The 18,225-nt window shown below is 42.7% G+C and overlaps 1 protein-coding gene and 1 long non-coding RNA gene across 2 annotated transcripts; both read right to left on the bottom strand.

Annotated features, from left to right (window-relative positions):
- Positions 1-12,466: 12,466 nt before the first annotated feature.
- Positions 12,467-13,675, bottom strand: LOC114445052 (transcription factor 7-like 1-B). The gene is made up of 6 exons (XM_028419994.1): positions 13,650-13,675; positions 13,475-13,570; positions 13,069-13,222; positions 12,708-12,815; positions 12,599-12,616; positions 12,467-12,490 (listed from the first exon to the last, which is right to left on the bottom strand). The coding sequence occupies exons 1-6, from the start codon at positions 13,673-13,675 to the stop codon at positions 12,467-12,469; spliced, it is 426 nt and encodes a 141-aa protein (XP_028275795.1).
- Positions 13,676-14,126: 451 nt separating this feature from the next.
- LOC114445484 (uncharacterized) lies at positions 14,127-15,805 on the bottom strand. The gene is made up of 4 exons (XR_003671650.1): positions 15,777-15,805; positions 14,831-14,881; positions 14,327-14,515; positions 14,127-14,178 (listed from the first exon to the last, which is right to left on the bottom strand). It is a non-coding gene; the product is annotated as an uncharacterized LOC114445484 (long non-coding RNA).
- Between the last annotated feature and the right edge of the window lie 2,420 nt (positions 15,806-18,225).

Below are 18,225 nucleotides of genomic sequence, written 5' to 3'. Positions count from 1 at the left end.
GCAGCGCGGGCACGCCCCCGCCCTGCGTCATTTTACGTTGTAAGCTCCTCCGCAGCGCCCTCTCTAGGTTGTAACCATGGTAACGATCGGCGTAACAAATGACTTCATCCACAGAAACGTATAGTGGTTGCCTTGGTGACAGAGAAGTGCGCATTATCACTCTGGTTCCCATGATTCAGTGATTCCCTGCAAACTGCTGCGCTATGTGTGATCGGGTGGTTCATGAGCCTTTAAAGGCATACGCTGCATCACAATTAAAATGGCGGATCCAACTCATCCAAACACTCTTAATTTGACACAGTATTGAAATATACACAATTTACATTATCTATTTAGCCTACACTGGGATGCTCATATTTCCTAGGACACTATGCAGTGCCACAAGAGGTCCATGGAAACCATGACCATTATGGCGTCCCTGCCCAGCTCTGTATTATAATTAAATTAATTTTGAAACCCTTATTAGTCCCACAATGGGGAACTTGCTTAAGGCAGCCCAGCAAAGAGCACCATACAGCAGTGAGTACACTGGAGGCTGTGCAGGTAAAGTGTCTTGCCCAAGGACACACAACAGTGACGATCGAACCACCAACTTTCCGGTTACTGGACAACCCTGCTATACAACTGAGCCACTGCTGCCCACAAGCCTAAACATTTCCCTTATTTCCCTTAGATAAAACATTATCTACAAACTTAAATGCTCTGTTTTCAAAACCTTTATCCCTATTGTCGAATAGCTTCACAGGAAAATGTCACTAGTGTTCTGAGGAATGGCCCTGAGCTTCAAGATGGGGTTAAAGGCTCTTGGAAAAAGCTTTAAAAGCATGTTGCCACTTACTGGCTGAGGGGAGTTACTGCACCCAGCTTTACTACAGTATAAGCAAGCCTGCAGCCATTGCCTGATCCCAGACAGAAGAAGGTCCATTATTTAAAAACTAGAAATTTGGATTATGTAATTTTAGTAGACACATGCACAAAGGACAAAAAGCCAGTAGATCCAGAACCTGCTGCAAGGTGACAGTGCTGACCACTGCATGCATTACATTTATTTAGATTTAACTTTGTTTTTAGCATTAGATACTTACCTGCAGCCTCATCCCCATGCTATGATAACAACTTATGATGGCACATTATTGAAATATTGCACTTTTAATGTGCCTCTGATCTAAAGTGCAAACTACTTTTATTAAAGTGCATTGATTACATCTACACAACTCTGCCAGCTCTTGGTTAGTTTCTATAAACATCAGACCATAGTTTCAACAAGAAAGTTAAATTAAGGTTAAATGTATATTTATCTACAGAATTACATGTATTTACAAATTATTCATTTTTGAATTCTTGTACAGAATTGCACTCAAATATACATATATCTATATAAAAATGAGTTTACAAAACAGGCTGGAACCTCCAATCAAGCTCCAATTCAGCTAATTAAGCATCTCTGTGGGAGGTAGCTGGAGCACCCGGGGTTTAACCCACAGAGGCACGAGGGAACTGTGAACTTCCACACAGAAAGGTCCAGGCCGTAGATCCAAACCTGCTGCAAGGTGACGGTGCTGACCAATTCAATTCAATTTCAATTCAGTTTTATTTATATAGTGCATATTACAATCAGACATTGTCTCACAGCGCTTCACAGGACCCTGTGTTTGTGCCCCCGACAACATAGGCCTAGAGATGGAGGTCAGGGCCGGACTAAACACAGATTAATGCAGCGATATTACCCAGTATGAGCCAGACTAAGGAGAGTAGAGGAGAGGTCAGAGGGTGAGTTGGAAACTGCTCAGTGGATCATGTTGTGCCCCCCGACAACGTAGGCCTAGAGCAGCATAGCTATGCTACACAACTATGTCTAAGGCTAACTGTAAGCCTTACTAAACAGAAAAGTTTACGTCTAGTCCTAAAGGTGGAGGCAGTGTCTGCCTCTCGGACCCAGATTGGTAACTGGTTCCATAATAGCGGTGCCTGGAAGCTAAAAGCTCGTCTCCCATTCTACTTTTATGAATCCTAGGAACTACAAGTAAACCTGCACTCAGAGATCTGTGTCCTATTAGGAACATAGTGGTACAATCAGGTCCTGCAGATACAATGGAGCAAGTCCATGAAGAGCCTTGTAGGTTAGAAGAAGGATCTTGAAGTGTATTCTTGAGTCCACTGGGAGCCAGTGAAGAGACGCTAGGACAGGAGAGATATGATCCCTTTGGCTGCTTCCTGTCAGAACTCTAGCTGCTGCGTTCTGGATCAGCTGCAGACTGTTGATGGAGTAATGTGGACATCCTGACAATAAAGAGTTGCAGTAGTCCAGTCTTGAAGTGACAAAAGCATGGATTAGCTTTTCAGCATCACTCTGAGAGAGGATGCTCCTGATCTTAGCAATATTACGCAGGAGAAAGAAAGCGGTCTTGGAGACCTGTTTAATATGAGAGACAAAGACATGTCTTGATCAAAGATAACTCTGAGGTTCCTCACAGTCGTAGTGGAGGCGAAAGTAATTCCATCCAGAGAGAAAGTATTATCTGTACCTGCAGCTCATCCCATGCTATGATAACAACTTATGATGGCACAGGCAAGGGCCATACATAAAAAAAATACACTGCTACTACACAAGGGGAACACTTGAACAACACAATGTAACTCCAAGTCAGTCACACCTCTGTGAAATCAGCCTGTCCAGTTAGGATCAACACTGACTGTGAATCAGTTTCAGCTGCTGTTGTGCAAATGGAACAGACAACAGGTGGAAATGAGAGGCAGTGATCAAGACAAGGCCTATAAAACAGAGGTTCTGCAGGTGCTGACCACAGACCATTTCTCTGCTCTCATCCTGTCTGCCTGATGTTTGATCACTTTTGCATTTTGTCAGTGCTCTCACCCCTAGAGGTAGCATGAGGCGGTGTCTACAACCCACACAAGTTGCTCAGGTAGTGCAGCTCATCCAGGACGGCACATCAATGAGAGCTGCAAGAAGGTTTGCTGTGTCTGTCAGCACAGTGTCCAGAGCATGGAGGAGATACCAGGAGACAGGCCAGTACTCCAGGAGACGTGGAGGGGGCTGTAGGAGGGCAACAACCCAGCAGCAGGACCGCTACCTCCTCCTTTGTGCAAGGAGGAGCAGGAGGTGCACTGCCAGAGCCCTGCAACATGACCTGCAGCAGGACACTGATATGCATGTTTCTGCTCAGACTGTCAGAAACAGACTCCATGAGGGCTGCATGAAGGCAAATGGCCACTAATGGCCACTAATGGCCAAATAATAATAATAAGATCAATTAAAATCTACTGACACTAGTAAAAGTATCTACTGTCTAAATATAATCTTGTTACATTTTTTATCATTGTAAGAGTCATATGCAGTCATTCACTGGTTATTCCTCCACTCTCTTCTCTTCTCTTATTAATCTCAGCAGATTAAAAATTGTTGTGGCTTAAACCCGAGCAGTGAATTGTTGGCAGGATGTAGCACATGAATTCTGCATTACAGCTGTTTAACCAGTCCTGGGATTTTTCAGAGGACAAGGACTCTCTCAGACTGTTAGGGAGGAGTGCTCTCTAGTGGCAAAGACTTGTAACTACACAGTAGTGACAGGTTTAATATAACCATGCAAAATGACAAATTTTGCCAGAGTGCTTTGTTTTAAAAGTATACTACTGTTTTAATGGCAAACAGCTTATTACTGTCAGAATTTGTCTGTATTTTTTACAGTGCTATGACATTTGAAGATAGTATTATTGTGTGTGTAAGATGAGATGTAATATTTAAATCTAGTGGATCTAATGAATTGAATATTTTTAAATTAAACAAACTTGTCGTTGGCTGTCAGCTTTATGGTTACAATATTGGTTCTGTTGTAAAAATGGCTTCCCTATATAAATCTGATTTATCAGCAAATAAAGAGGATTTGTCAATTTATAAACAAGATTTATTATAAAATGTAATAATAAAGAATTTAAATAAAACTATATACAATAAAAAAGTAAATGAATATGTAAAATAACTATTTACAAGACAAAAAAGGTGAACAAGCAAAACAAAACTATTACAAAACTATTTACAGAAATAAACTTCTTCACATGGCGTCCGTCCTCTCAGTCTGTAGAAACACAAACACAAACATGATCAGTCCTCTGTGACACTTTGTGTGTCCACCTGCATCAACAGCATATTACCTGTTGTGGCTGGAGCCCTCGTCCTCACCCTTTTCCTCTTCTTGCCCTAAAATCAAACACATGACACACATTACACTCTGTTTTCACTGTCTGTGGAGGAGTTGTGTCGTAGTTGTATGTGAGCCGAGTGTGCTACATAGTTGGCTGCTGTCGACCACCGGGGTACAGCATAGTGTGGAGCAGCCGCTCTGCCTCGGCCTCCTCGTAGTACCTCGCCTGCTCCTCCTTTGACAGTGAATTCCAACTGTGGACAGACGACAACTCACTGTCAGCACATGTAACTAAAACACACCTGCAGGCCAGTAGTACACAGTGATGTGTGTTTTCTGCTGTGTGTGTGTGTCATAAAATCAGAAAAGCCTTGTTAATATTGGTGCCTGTGGCCATTAATTGAACTGCAGTCAGCATTCTGAGGCTCATAGTGTCAGATCAGTGCTGGCTAATAGCTGCCAAAATGCAGTAGATGACATCAGTTCAACCAAACTCTTGATCCAGAGTGTTTCTTACCATCTGTCCCACAGCTGCCTTCACAGCCGCACTGCCCTTCATGCCCTTCCCAGCAGCGACCTGGGACCTCTGCTCATTGAGGAAGAGCATGAAGGCGTTCCTGGTTTTTTGATGTGCGGCTGCTCATTGTGTTTTCTCTTTCTACAGGAACAAAACAGGAAAAACAAAAGTGAGGACACAAGCAGGCTACATTATGACATTCAATACAATTGAAATTCATCTCTGGGAAGCTGTTCAGCTGCATTAAAGCCCAATACACAGACAGAGATCATAATGATTGCCAGACCTGAACACCTGATCATTGATGATTTCATCATGATCAGTCACATATTGTCCAAACGCAGCATCAACAACCTACCTTGATGTGGTGGGGAGGGGAGGAGCAGCATCAGAACCGTGACTGAAAGTGGGTGAGAATGAGTTTTTTTCCTTTCTCCCAGAAAGAAGGAAACTGGTGGGTGTGGTTTGTGCCACTGGGTTTTGTGTCACACCCACAAAACAGGTGGAGCTGAGCCCAGGGACCAGGCCCTCCTCCTGTATTCTGCTCCGTCTGTTTCCTGTCTCTGCTGTAGATCATATAAAAGTCACCAACAGCATTCCTCATTGTAAAAGGGGGTCAGTCCAGGACACAGCTGGTCTCAGAAAAGAGGCAGCATGTCTGTTATTACATCCACAGAGCTGCTGGTTCACTGCTCCTCACACATTCTCTCTGACTGCGATCAGTTTACAGCCAGCATGTGGATGAAGGCTCATCCAGGTCATCTTCATACAAGAGGTTCAAAAGGAGTCTGGACCTGTAGGGTTCTCTTGAAGACGTTTCTCTGCTCCTCCATCAGCTCCATCAGTTTTAACTGTTGGTGGAGAAACATGGTTTATATGTGGTGGAGGAGCTCAGTCTCACCTGTGTTGGTCTGACTGGTCTAAAGACTCACTAATGACTGTGAGACTACAGTGAGGAGACTTTCTGTTTCTGTGCTGAGAACATATATAATGTGTCCTTCAGCGCCACCTACTGACAGAGGTGTGTGTGTGCAGAAGTGCAGTGTAAAAGCTGACACAGAGTGTGACTGTGAGTTTCAGTCAGACTGTAGGAAAGGAACTGATGAAGCGTTCCTTTTTTTGTATAAAGTTAAAACACTATATCAATAGTATGTACTAAAGTACATCTTAATAAACCAACAGGGTTGATTTATAAATAAAGCTGAGGTGAGTTGGTCTGACACACAGTAATGCAGCAGTGATGCTGTGTGCACCAACAACACAGAAACACATGTGATGGTGCAGAGTGTGTGATCCTCTAACATGTCTGAAAACAAACCAAGACAAACCTGTGAAACGGCCACAGCACCTCTGAAAGCTGAAGCCTGCTGTCATCACACTGAACAGAGTTTCAGTGTTTCATCAATACTCTCATTGAAATGGATGGAACGCTGTGAGGCCTTTATTCACTGTGTTTTATACACTAAATGTTGTGTTGTCAGTCACAGAGTGTGTGGTTGGTTCTGACTTCTTGACTGCAGTCATCTTGTTCTTCCATCAGGGGGCAGTCACACACACAGTGTTTGATGCAGCAGTCTGAGCCCTGAATATGTAAAGTCTACTCTGTGTTCACAATATATATAAAATATATGAAACATTTAAATCAAAGCAAAGACGTTGTTAGTAAACTACTATTTTACAAAACTAATATGAACTGTGTACTGGGCTGCTGTTTTTTTATTGTAATTCTTTTTATTTTGTAATTTTTTGTTGTTGTTTTGTTCAAAGGTGGAAACACGGTGGTGTAAGAATTATCCAGTGACACCCGTTAAGGCTGATTGGTCACTCTGATGAGCTTGATGAGGATGACAAATCTTTAATACTAATTATAGCAAATGTTGGTAGTTTCTTTGGTTTGTGGTCACTTACACTAGTTTGTGACACCTGCATACAGATTTCAGAGACTGTGTCTGTCTCTAATTTTGTGGCCTGTGTTTGGGCCATGTCCAGACATGCTGGGTTGTCTGTCTTGGTCACAATGAGTTGTGGTTCTGGACTTGGTGCAGAAGATCTTTGGGGTTGAGTTAACACATTGATGGTTTTAAAAGAAACAGGTACAAACTCATACCCAGCAGAAGGACCGAAGTCTTCAAAGAGCTTGTACAAGTGATCGATTAAATCAGTGAGGCAAACAAAAGTCATCATAATTGCAGTTCCTTCTGTTTGAGGCAAGCCTGCTGCACTTCTGGAGTGTGGGTCAAACACTCCGTAGCGTCCTGATCTGTCACGAAATACCGCGATGCACTCGCAGGACACGATCAGCAAAGCATGGCTGACATCTTCCAACAGACATTGAAGACGTGTGGCAAGTGGCAAATACCAACTTTCATTTACAGCTCTGAGTGGGTCTCCGTGCAGGCTTCCCAACCTGATTTCAGCCATGCAGACGCTATAACGTTTGGTGTCCGTCTGCACCTGCTGGGGCAACTCCTCTACGGCAAGGTGATCGTTCTGAAACCTACCTTCTGCCAAAAGGTTTGTTTTCACTTGAACATAGACAGAGTTGCCGAGCACAAGGACTTTGTCAAGGTCCACTGTGTCAAAGCACAAACCTTCAGTGTGGTAGGCCAGGAACATCAGAGCATTACAGGTACACTGATGGTTTCTAGAAAACTCACTGTACATGTTATCGCTCTGACTGTGAGTCGCTCTCACAGAGCAAATGCGGTAACCTGGACCTGCACCTTCCCCTGTCTGTGGTCGTGTGTGTGAATCTATAGGGAGCTTTTGGAAAAGGTGTGAGAAGAAACTCTTAATACTACTGGATGTAGTAGTAAATCCAGCCTCTTGAAGCTCCTCAGCCACGTCCAGCTCTTCTGGTGAACTGACAGTGTTTTCTGATTGTTTTGACAGAACGTCTGAGCTGGCCTTTACCTCCACACACATCAGCTCCAGAGCTTTCCGTTCCCCAAGATCCTTCTGGACTTCCTCAAGTTCTTTAAATAAGAGCTTGTGTTGCTGTTGGACGGCCCCGTAGTCCTCCTTTAAGGATTTATACTTGATGTCCAGAAACCTTTTGTGTTGCAAACTCTTGTTGTGGGACACAATTTCTTCACACAGAGCTCTGTTGCTCTTGTCCAGGTCTCCAATTTCACCTGATATACTGTGGATCTTGGCTGTCACAGATTTCTCCTTGTGGATCTTTCTCAGAAGATCCGCTAGCTCCTTCTGCAAAGTCTTTTTCTTCTTGATCATATTTGTTTTATATCCCTCATAAAATGTAGAGTACTCATTGAAAGCTACCAATTTTGCACAGTTCTCATTGGAGGTCTGAATTTCCTGAATCAGTCTGTTGTTGTCCTGATTCATGATGTCTATGTCCTCCTGAAGCTTGTCACAGTCATATTTCCAGCCCTGCTCATCAATCAGCCTTTTGAAGGCCTTGCTGTGTTCTTTGATGAGGTCCTGTTGTTTTGCTGTTACAGCTTTCTGTTCAGCTTGTAGTTTTTTAAATCTGTCCTTCCGTTCTTTCCTGATCTGAAGCTCTTTGTTCATGACCTGGATTTGTTCGGTCAGATTCTTGTTTTCCTTGAACAGCTTTGTGATTTCTGTAGAGATTTCCTCATTAGTGATCAGGTAGTCTTCCTGCTTCTCCAAGTCTTTATTCAGACTCTCGAGCACTTTCTGCAGGGCGCTATTTTGGCACATATGGGCGTCTCTGGACAACTTCATGGCCTCAGCTATCTTCTGCGAAACTCTATTTATTTGAAGGGTTTGGTGGACCTGCTGAATCTCCTGCTCCACAGCTGCGTTCTCACTGTCGATGAGGTCACTTCCTGTGGCGTTCAGCTCTAGAATTTCCCTGATGCTGTTTTCCCATTGTTTTGACAGAACGTCTGTCCTGGCCTTCATCTCCGCACACTTCTGTCCCAGAGCTTTCTCTTTCTTAAGATCCTTCTGGACTTCCTCAAGTTCTTTACATAAGAATTTGTGGTGCTGTTGGATGGCCCTGTTCTCCTTCTTTAAGGATTCATACTTGATGTCCAGAACCCTTTTGTTTTGCAAACTCTTGTGGCAGGTCACAATTTCTTGATGCAGAGCTCCGTTGCTCTTGTCCAAGTCTTCAGTTTCAGCTCTTAGACTGTTGAACTTGGCCTCCACAGGTCTCTCCTTGTGGATCTTTTTCTGAAGATCCACAAGTGTCTTCTGCAGAGCCTCGTTCTGCTTGCTCAGAGCTTTTTTGTCCTCCTCCATAGTCTTACAGTTTTCCTTTAAAATTAACAACTGTTCATAGTTCTCCTTGGAAGTATGAATGTCCAGAATTAGTTGGTTGTTGATGTTTATCTGCTCCTGAATCTTGTCACTGTTGTATTTCCAGTCCTCCATCAGTCTTTGGAAGGTCTGGCTGCGTTTTTTGATGATGTCCAAATGTCCGGCCCTTGCAGCTTTCTGATCAGCTTGTAGTTCTTTATATCTCTTCTTCTGTTGTTTCTTCATGTAAAGCTCTCTGTTCATCGCCTTGCATTGTTCAGCCAGACTCATATTTTTGTGTAGCCAGTTGTTGAGGTCTACAACAAGATCCTGACAGACGAGCTTGTAGTCTTTCTCCCTCTCCATGTCTTTTTTCAGACCCTTGAGCTCCTTCTGCAGGGCCCTATTTTTACGCATATTGGCGTCTCTGGACACCTTCATGGTCGCAGCCATCTTCTGATAGTTTTGGACGTTTTTGCTGAGTTCCTCAACCTCTTGTTCAAGGTGGAGACTTTGCATCTGTACCTGCTCATGATCACAGGGCAAGCCTTGAAGCTGTGTCTTCAGCATGGTCACTTGGCTTTGGATGGCATCAAGCTGTTGATTGATGGCTTGCAGGCTGACTTTGGATTCAGCTGCTGACACAGTCTCCTGAGTAGAGGGGAACACTTGATTGTTGGTCATTTTCGTATCTTCTTGAAACTGTTGTACAGTTGAAACTCCCGCGTTGACGTTCTCAAATGATTTAAAAACCTTTGCAGCTCTCTGTTGCATGTTTGTTGCAGGTGACCCTGTCTATGTCCACTTATAAACATAGTTATGACATCATAAAGCTTTAATGATGTCCTAATGACATCATAAAGGCTTTAGGAAGTCGTTATGATGTCATGATGTTGCCTAGGACTCAAAGCCTTTATGATGTTCTAATGACATCATAAAGACTTTAGGAAGTCATTATGATGTCATGATGTTGCCAGGGATCAAAGAGATCCAAGCAGGCCACGCCCACTTGGCCTCCTCTGCTGCCAGCCCAGAATTCTAGAATGTTGGTGATGCTGAATGTTTATCTTCCGGTTCAGGCCTCATGCTGAGACACAAGCAGGCAGACATATTTGTTTTGCACTGTGTCTCACACACCCAGGACTGTGTTTCAGAAAACAAAAGTAAGGATACAAGATACCACTGTGTACACATGTGAGGACACAAGTAGGCTACATTATGAGAATAAATACAATTAAAAATCATCTCTGGGAAGCTGTTCAGATGAATTAAAGCCCAATACACAGACAGAGATTATAATATTGATCACACAGACCTGAACACCTGATCATTGATGATTTCATCATGATCAGTCACATATTGTCCAAAAGCAGCATCAGCCAACTTACCTTGATGTGGTGGGGAGGGGAGGAGCAGCAGCAGGAGCAGCAGGAGGAGGAGGAGGATCAGGCTCCACAGCAACAAGCCGGTAGGACAACTGTCCGCTCCTTTAGACAGAGACACAGATGTCCATGTTAGACAGCAGCAGCCATGTTTAATCATACTTTGTGTGATTTACTTACGGTTCAATAAGTGGCGGTTCTACATTGAATTACTCCCCGGGCGAGCCCCCCCGTGAGCACACCCCCGGAGGTCATTAAATAAGGGGGAAGGCTGCAATTCAATTTAATTCAGTTTTATTAATATAGTGCGAGAGAAGAGAATAGAAGAGAGAGACAGGACAGAGAGGATGAAGGAGAGACAGAGGAACAAACATGCACAAACATTACAGAAAACAAACATGACACGCTGCAAAATGGATGACTGAAATGGATGAAATTCCCCATTGTCTATATATTTTTTTAATTAAACTAACATAAGGCATGTACACTAGAGCACTACAATTGTACTGGCTCAAACACATGTCCTTGCTTATTCAGACAAAACTGAAATATTTCACTGTACTAAAATAGGACTGCATTTTATACATAAATATAATTCTTTGTTAGCAATGATAGTGCTTTCAGATAAGCAGCATAAAAGGTTGTAATGTGTACACACTTTGGGCAACTATCATTTTGATACCTGTGTGATGGTCCAGGCTGTGGGCATCGAGTGAAGAGAGGCTGAATGGATGATAAATATGGATGAAAAATAATCATCCTCCACTTTTTACCCTGCATTTTACTCATAGAAGCAGCTGACAGTCAGCAGTATTCTTACTTTAGTTTAACGCTAATCAGCCTGTCATTGAAGGACTTATGTTAGCAGCCAGTAGCTAACTTGTTCGCTAACCGACCAGCCAGAGCACCACATCAGGAATGGACATTATAAAAACACAGCGCAGAGCATCAAACTCTCAGTCCAGCATCAGCCTACAGTCCTCTGTCTCTCAGCCTGCAGCTCTGCTGTCTGTCTGGTTTGGCCCCAAACCTTCCGTGTTGTTTAATGATCTTAACAGTAAGACCTCTCACTGCTCCTCTGATCAGGAGGAGATCAAGTTATCTGTGTCTCACTGTTGAAATGTGGTAGTAGAGCCCAAAAGGAGCTGAGTGATATGAAGAACTGTTTGATTACATGCAGCACAAATGATGATGATGATGATTATAAGGATACACACCTGCCATTACCCAAAAGTGTGGCTTCACTTTTACTGTTACATTCAAATGCAATGATGATAACTCATGAGAGGCACTCCTGCAGTAATAGCCACCTTTTGTCTCATGGTTTACAGAAGCCATTGTTTATTACAGATTTTGTAACATCTGTAAGATTTGCTTATCTTGATGCTTCATGTCTTCAGATATACATCCAGTGTATGACCACACGGTGAAGTGACTGACAGCCAACTTTGTGTGTCCATGCAGACCTGAAAACCTGCTGATTTGTTCAAACAGAGCTTATGAAACAATATAAAAGGGACAGAGTCGCCTGTATCTCCTAAGGAGACTCAGGTCCATTAATGTCTGCCAGACCACGCTGCAGAGGTTTTACCACTCGGTGGTCTCAAGTGCCATCTTCTACGCTGTAGTGTGCTGGGGCAGAAGGATGAAGACGGCCGACACCAACAGACTCAACAAGCTCATTAGGAAGGCTGGCTCGGTACTAGGAGTGGAGCTGGAGTCTGTGGTGGAGGTGACGGAGAGGAGGATGCTGAGGAAACTCCTCAGCATTCTTAACAACAGAATATGTCTGTATTTTTTACAGTGCTATGACATTTGAAGATAGTATTATTGTGTATCATTACACACACGAACTCCAGTGTAAGATAAGATGTAATATTTCAATCTAGTTAATGAAAATCAAAGTTAAACAAACTTGTCGTTGGCTGTCTGCTTTATGGTTACAATATTTGTTCTGTTGTAAAAAATGTCTTCCCTATATAAGTGTGACTTATCAGCAAAAAAAGAGGTTTTGTCAATTTATAAACAAGATTTATTATAAAATGTAATAATAAAGAGGTAAAATAAAACTATATACAATAAAAAATAAATTAATATGTAAAATAACTATTTACAAGACAAAAAAGGTGAACAAGCAAAAAACACTATTACAAAACTATTTACAGAAATACACTTCTTCACATTGCGTCCGTCCTCTCAGTCTGTAGAAACACAAACACAAACATGATCAGTCCTCTGTGACACTTTGTGTGTGTCCACCTGCATCAAACAGCATATTTACCTGTTGTGGCTGGAGCCCTCGTCCTCACCCTTTTCCTCTTCTTGCCCTAAAATCAAACACATGACACACATTACACTCTGTTTTCACTGTCTGTGGAGGAGTTGTGTCGTAGTTGTATGTGAGCAGAGTGTGCTTACATAGTTGGCTGCTGTCGACCACCCGGGGTACAGCATAGTGTGGAGCAGCCGCTCTGCCTCGGCCTCCTCATAGTACCTCGCCTGCTCCTCCTTTGACAGTGAATTCCACTGTGGACAGACGACAACTCAATGTCAGCACATGTACTAAAACACACCTGCAGTACACAGTGATGTGTGTTTCTGCTGTGTGTGTGTGTCATAAAATCAGAAAAGCCTTGTTAATATTGGTGCCTGTGGCCATTAATTGAACTGCAGTCAGCATTCTGAGGCTCATAGTGTCAGATCAGTGCTGGCTAATAGCTGCCAAAATGCAGTAGATGACATCAGTTCAACCAAACTCTTGATCCAGAGTGTTTCTTACCATCTGTCCCACAGCTGCGTTCACAGCCGCACTGCCCTTCATGCCCTTCTCAGCAGCGACCTTGGGCCTCTGCTCATTGAGGAAGAGCATGAAGGCATTCCTTGGCTTCTTGATGTGCGGCTGTGAAGCTGCTTCATCTTCATGTTTTCTTTTTCTACAGGAACAAAACAGGAAAAACAAAAGTGAGGACACAAGATACCACTGTGTGCACATGTGAGGACACAAGTAGGCTACATTATGAGAATAAATACAATTCAAATTCATCTCTGGGAAGCTGTTCAGATGAATTAAAGCCCAATACACAGACAGAGATTATAATAATGATCACACAGACCTGAACACCTGATCATTGATGATTTCATCATGATCAGTCACATATTGTCCAAAAGCAGCATCAGCAACTTACCTTGATGTGGTGGGGAGGGGAGGAGCAGCAGTAGGTGGAGGAGGAGGAGGAGGAGCAGGCTCCACAGCAACAGGCCAATAGGACAACTGTCCGCTCCTTTAGACAGAGACACAGATGTCCATGTTAGACAGCAGCAGCCATGTTTAATCATACTTTGTTTGTGTGATTTACTTACGGGTCAATAACAGACACTAGGACCATGTTGTCCGGCAGCCTCACCAGTGGATGTTGAAACTGAGGACACAAATGTGGAGGTGATTAGACAAGTTGGTGTCCTCTGTCTGAGAGTGTGTATTCAACTGTAAATCTGATTCACTGTTACACATGATCAGCCTCTGTGGGTCTGTGATTAGACTGTGTGTTACTGCATCTGAAGCAGGGACAGGTGGAGACATGGTCCACAGTGTCAGTGACAGTTCTGATTACTGTGTTACTTCAAAAAGGTTTTAGTAGTATGTAGTGTTTCATTTTGAAGGCTTCTTGTGGTTTATACTCCGTCCTCATGAGGTCCAGCTGTGTCTGCTTCCTAACTTGTGTACCTTGTGTTTTTATACTCAGCCCTTCCTCTTGTCTGATGCTGCTGTTTCCAACAACCAAACAACATGTATTAGTGTGTTTATCGAGGGTCTTACTGTGTTCCCAGGTGAAGCTGCTGCTGCTGCTGTGGAGCTGCTGCAGGAGGGGGCAGGGGACTCATGATGGTGCTGCAGAGAGACAGGGAAGATTGAGCAGACATGACACACTCAGAGTCTGCCTTATTTTGATGTGGAAATAACTGAATGGTCAAAATTCAGACTTTTGTGTGGGTCAGGTGTTTTTGTCTCTGTCCCTGACCTCCACTTTGTGTCTTACCTGTCCCTGGCTGGCTCCGTCGTCCAGCTGTAGGCGGGCGAATGGTGCAGCAGGCACAGGAGGAGGAGGGGGGTCGGATGCACCATCTTGAAGCAGATCCAGAACCGCTGCTTCAAGAGTGGACACAACCTCCCCCCACTCCATCTCCTGCACCGTGCTCTTCACTACTGGCCAGAGGTCCATTTTAAACTGTGCAGGGAACATTTGAAACAATTTGGTTGATTTTGGTTTTACATATGTTCAAACTATGGATCAATAAACACAGTGATTATAATTCAGCAATAATATCATTAAGTGGCTTCATTTGAACTTACAAATGAAAATGCTGCATCAACAATACTCCAACATGGTTTAAGAATTGTACATTATACTCAAAGAATATATTTACATCAAACATTTGGGGAGAATATTCATGTGCATCAGTTTAAGAGTATTATTCAGCTGTTACAGAGGTCACATCAGCAAATGAGTCTGAATCAGTTTAAAGTGTCTGTTCGTATTTACCAGATGTGGTCAGTGATGGCTGGTCTCCAAGGGTCTTCTGTCTCCGATGGCCTGTTAAATACATAGACAGTGTGATGTGTTATTATTCAAATAAAATGCTGTTAACATTGATTTTATCTTAATCTGCTACAAATCAAAATGCTGTATCAACAATAATAATCCCATATTTTAATGCATATTCAACACTTCAAACAGAGCACATTTGAATCTAAATATAAATCTTTGTTTTCAGATTTGCAGGAAGCAGCTCATTTAGTTGTATCTCTAAATATTTTCTACATTGTTGTTCTTAGTACAAGATATAAGTACTATTTATTAGGGATGTCCCGATCGGATCACGTGATTTCAGACTCGATCGGAATCGGACATTACCTCCCGATCAGGACTCGGATATATATTTATTCTCAAAGTTAACGCCCTCTGTGCAGGGTGGCTCTGTGTCCTGTAGTGTAGGGGTATGACAGTTGCTTTTGGTGTGAGAGGTCGTGGTTCGAGACCTCGATGAGCTGCTGCGTGTGTGAAATCTCCCAGCGTGGCGCTCTGGACACACACACACAGGTTTTGCCCTTATAGAGAATCTTGAAAGTATCGGATCGGGCCTCGATATCGGCAGATACTCAAAATCAAATGACTCGGACTCGAGGGCAAAAAACCTGATCGGGACATCCCTACTATTTATTAAATAATGCAATTTAAAATCTCAGCCGTCTTCCACCCTGTCAGTGATTATCCACAACACTCAAATATTCAACCCTTTCTGTACTCTTGCATTGATTTAACAGCTGTAGTACAAGTTCCCTTGCTGAAACAGACGTTACATTATATTAAAAACCACCACCAGCACTTAGGAAGAATATCTGTGTACCATCAAAGTGCATCATTCAGTTGTTAGAGGTCAGATCACTACATTAGTCTAAATGAGTTTAAACTATCTGTTAGTATTTACCAAAGTCCGTTGTTCAGATGGTTTTTCTTCTTATTTTTCAGGAGCTCAAAAAAACAGCTTCTCTCTCTGGACTCAACTGTGGAAATGAACAATATTCAAAACATAACATAACAACATTATATGGTTGCTGTGACTTTTTAAAACTTCAAAGCAGTTGCAAGGCAACAAGTCCTATGACATCATTACATCGAATTATTGAACATTACACACAAAAACTCACAGTTAAGAGCAGGAGTGAATCTGAATCCTTCTGTTTTATGTACACTTTCAACATTAATGAAGAATTTGTCTTTATAGTTATTCATATACACAAAGTGTTTTAGCTTTAGCTACAGTGTGTAGTGTATGTGTGCATTACTTTCAGCTGTGTTTGCCTGTCATGATGAGGGAGAGTTAATATTATTAGGAATAATATTAGGAAAGTGTCACTTTAGAGGCTCATCATGCTCAAATGAATAAAAACCTGCAATGAATCCTCCTTTGTTCAGGTTTAATCAAGAATGTTTCCTGTGTGTGTGTGTGGCACATTTTCACAGCAATGTGCAACAGGACAGTTTGTAAACATCAACAGTCTTTCCATGGTCAGGATTTTCAGCAAACAGTATTTTGTCCCCCTGACGAGCTGGAGACGGTTTAAGAAGACCCAGTCTGGTTGCTTCACGCTCTCTCTCCCTATCTGGCCTGCCGATGTGAACAAATAAAGATACAGAAAATACAGTCTCTTTCTTTTAGTGAACTCAGTTAACTATCATTATATTATTAATGGGTCTTTTTATACCTGGCTACACTAACTAGTGTTTCGATCCCTCTCAGAGCTCATTACAGCCCTCTCTTAATCCATGTGGGGCCCCTACATATAAATGCTGGTTATGTACAGATTATGTAAAGAAACGCGACAACACACACACACCACCATCTGAAGACAGTGATAGAGGACACACATGACCCATCATCCTCTTTTTGCCTCATATACTGTGAAAACCTCACATTTAACATGATTGACATGATTTAAAAACACGCAGGAAGTTCCTCTTCCTAACTAGTCTCTGCAGTGTTCCCACTGAAGCAGAGGCTTTGTTTGCTGAGCCCAGTTATAACAGTAAAGACTCACAATGATGCTTTACAGGAAGTACACCTATGTTTATTGAAATATTTGCACTTTTAATGTGCCTCTGATCTAAAGTGCAAACTACTTTTATTAAAGTGCATTGATTACATCTACACATCTCTGCCAGCTCTTGGTTAGTTTCTATAAACATCAGACCATAGTTTCAACAAGAAAAGTTAAATTAAGGTTAAATGTATATTTATCTACAGAATTACATGTATTTACAAATATTATATTCATTTGTGAATTCTTGTACAGAATTGCACTCAAATATTTACATATATCTATATAAAAATGAGTTTACAAAACAGGCTGGAACCTCCAATCAAGCTCCAATTCAGCTAATTAAGCATCTCTGTGGGAGGTAGCTGGAGCACCCGGGGTTTAACCCACAGAGGCACGAGGGGAACTGTGAACTTCCACACAGAAAGGTCCAGGCCGGTAGATCCAGAACCTGCTGCAAGGTGACGGTGCTGACCAATTCAATTCAATTTCAATTCAGTTTTATTTATATAGTGCATATTACAATCAGACATTGTCTCAAAGCGCTTCACAGGAACCCTGTGTTTGTGCCCCCCGACAACATAGGCCTAGAGAGAGGTCAGGGCCGGACTGCAGGTCATCATGGTCAGCATGGGTGTTGAGACCTGTAAAGAGACAGAGAGAGAGCGAGAGCGAGGCACAGAACTACGAGGAAGACAGTAAACACAGATTATGCAGCGATATTACCCAGTATGAGCCAGACTAAGGAGAGTGGAGGAGAGGTCAGAGGGTGAGTTGGAAACTGCTCAGTGGATCATGTTTGTGCCCCCCGACAACGTAGGCCTAGAGCAGCATAGCTATGCTACACACTATGTCTAAGGCTAACTGTAAGCCTTACTAAACAGAAAAGTTTTAAGTCTAGTCCTAAAGGTGGAGGCAGTGTCTGCCTCTCGGACCCAGATTGGTAACTGGTTCCATAATAGCGGTGCCTGGAAGCTAAAAGCTCGTCCTCCCATTCTACTTTTATGAATCCTAGGAACTACAAGTAAACCTGCACTCAGAGATCTGTGTCCTATTAGGAACATATGGTACAATCAGGTCCTGCAGATACAATGGAGCAAGTCCATGAAGAGCCTTGTAGGTTAGAAGAAGGATCTTGAAGTGTATTCTTGAGTCCACTGGGAGCCAGTGAAGAGACGCTAGGACAGGAGAGATATGATCCCTTTGGCTGCTTCCTGTCAGAACTCTAGCTGCTGCGTTCTGGATCAGCTGCAGACTGTTGATGGAGTAATGTGGACATCCTGACAATAAAGAGTTGCAGTAGTCCAGTCTTGAAGTGACAAAAGCATGGATTAGCTT

The sequence above is a fragment of the Parambassis ranga genome, chromosome 13, assembly GCF_900634625.1.
Source record: "Parambassis ranga chromosome 13, fParRan2.1, whole genome shotgun sequence".
Taxonomy (NCBI): domain Eukaryota; kingdom Metazoa; phylum Chordata; class Actinopteri; family Ambassidae; genus Parambassis; species Parambassis ranga.
This window is presented reverse-complemented; position numbering and strand designations above follow the sequence as displayed.

Coding starts and splice junctions, on each gene's coding strand:
- LOC114445052 (XM_028419994.1), bottom strand. CDS start 13,675: ATGGTCCTAGTGTCTGTTATTGACCC. Junction 13,571..13,649: donor CTAGTGTCTGTTATTGACCC/GTAAGTAAATCA, acceptor CTCTGTCTAAAG/GAGCGGACAGTTGTCCTATT. Junction 13,223..13,474: donor CCCCTCCCCACCACATCAAG/GTAAGTTGCTGA, acceptor TTGTTCCTGTAG/AAAAAGAAAACATGAAGATG.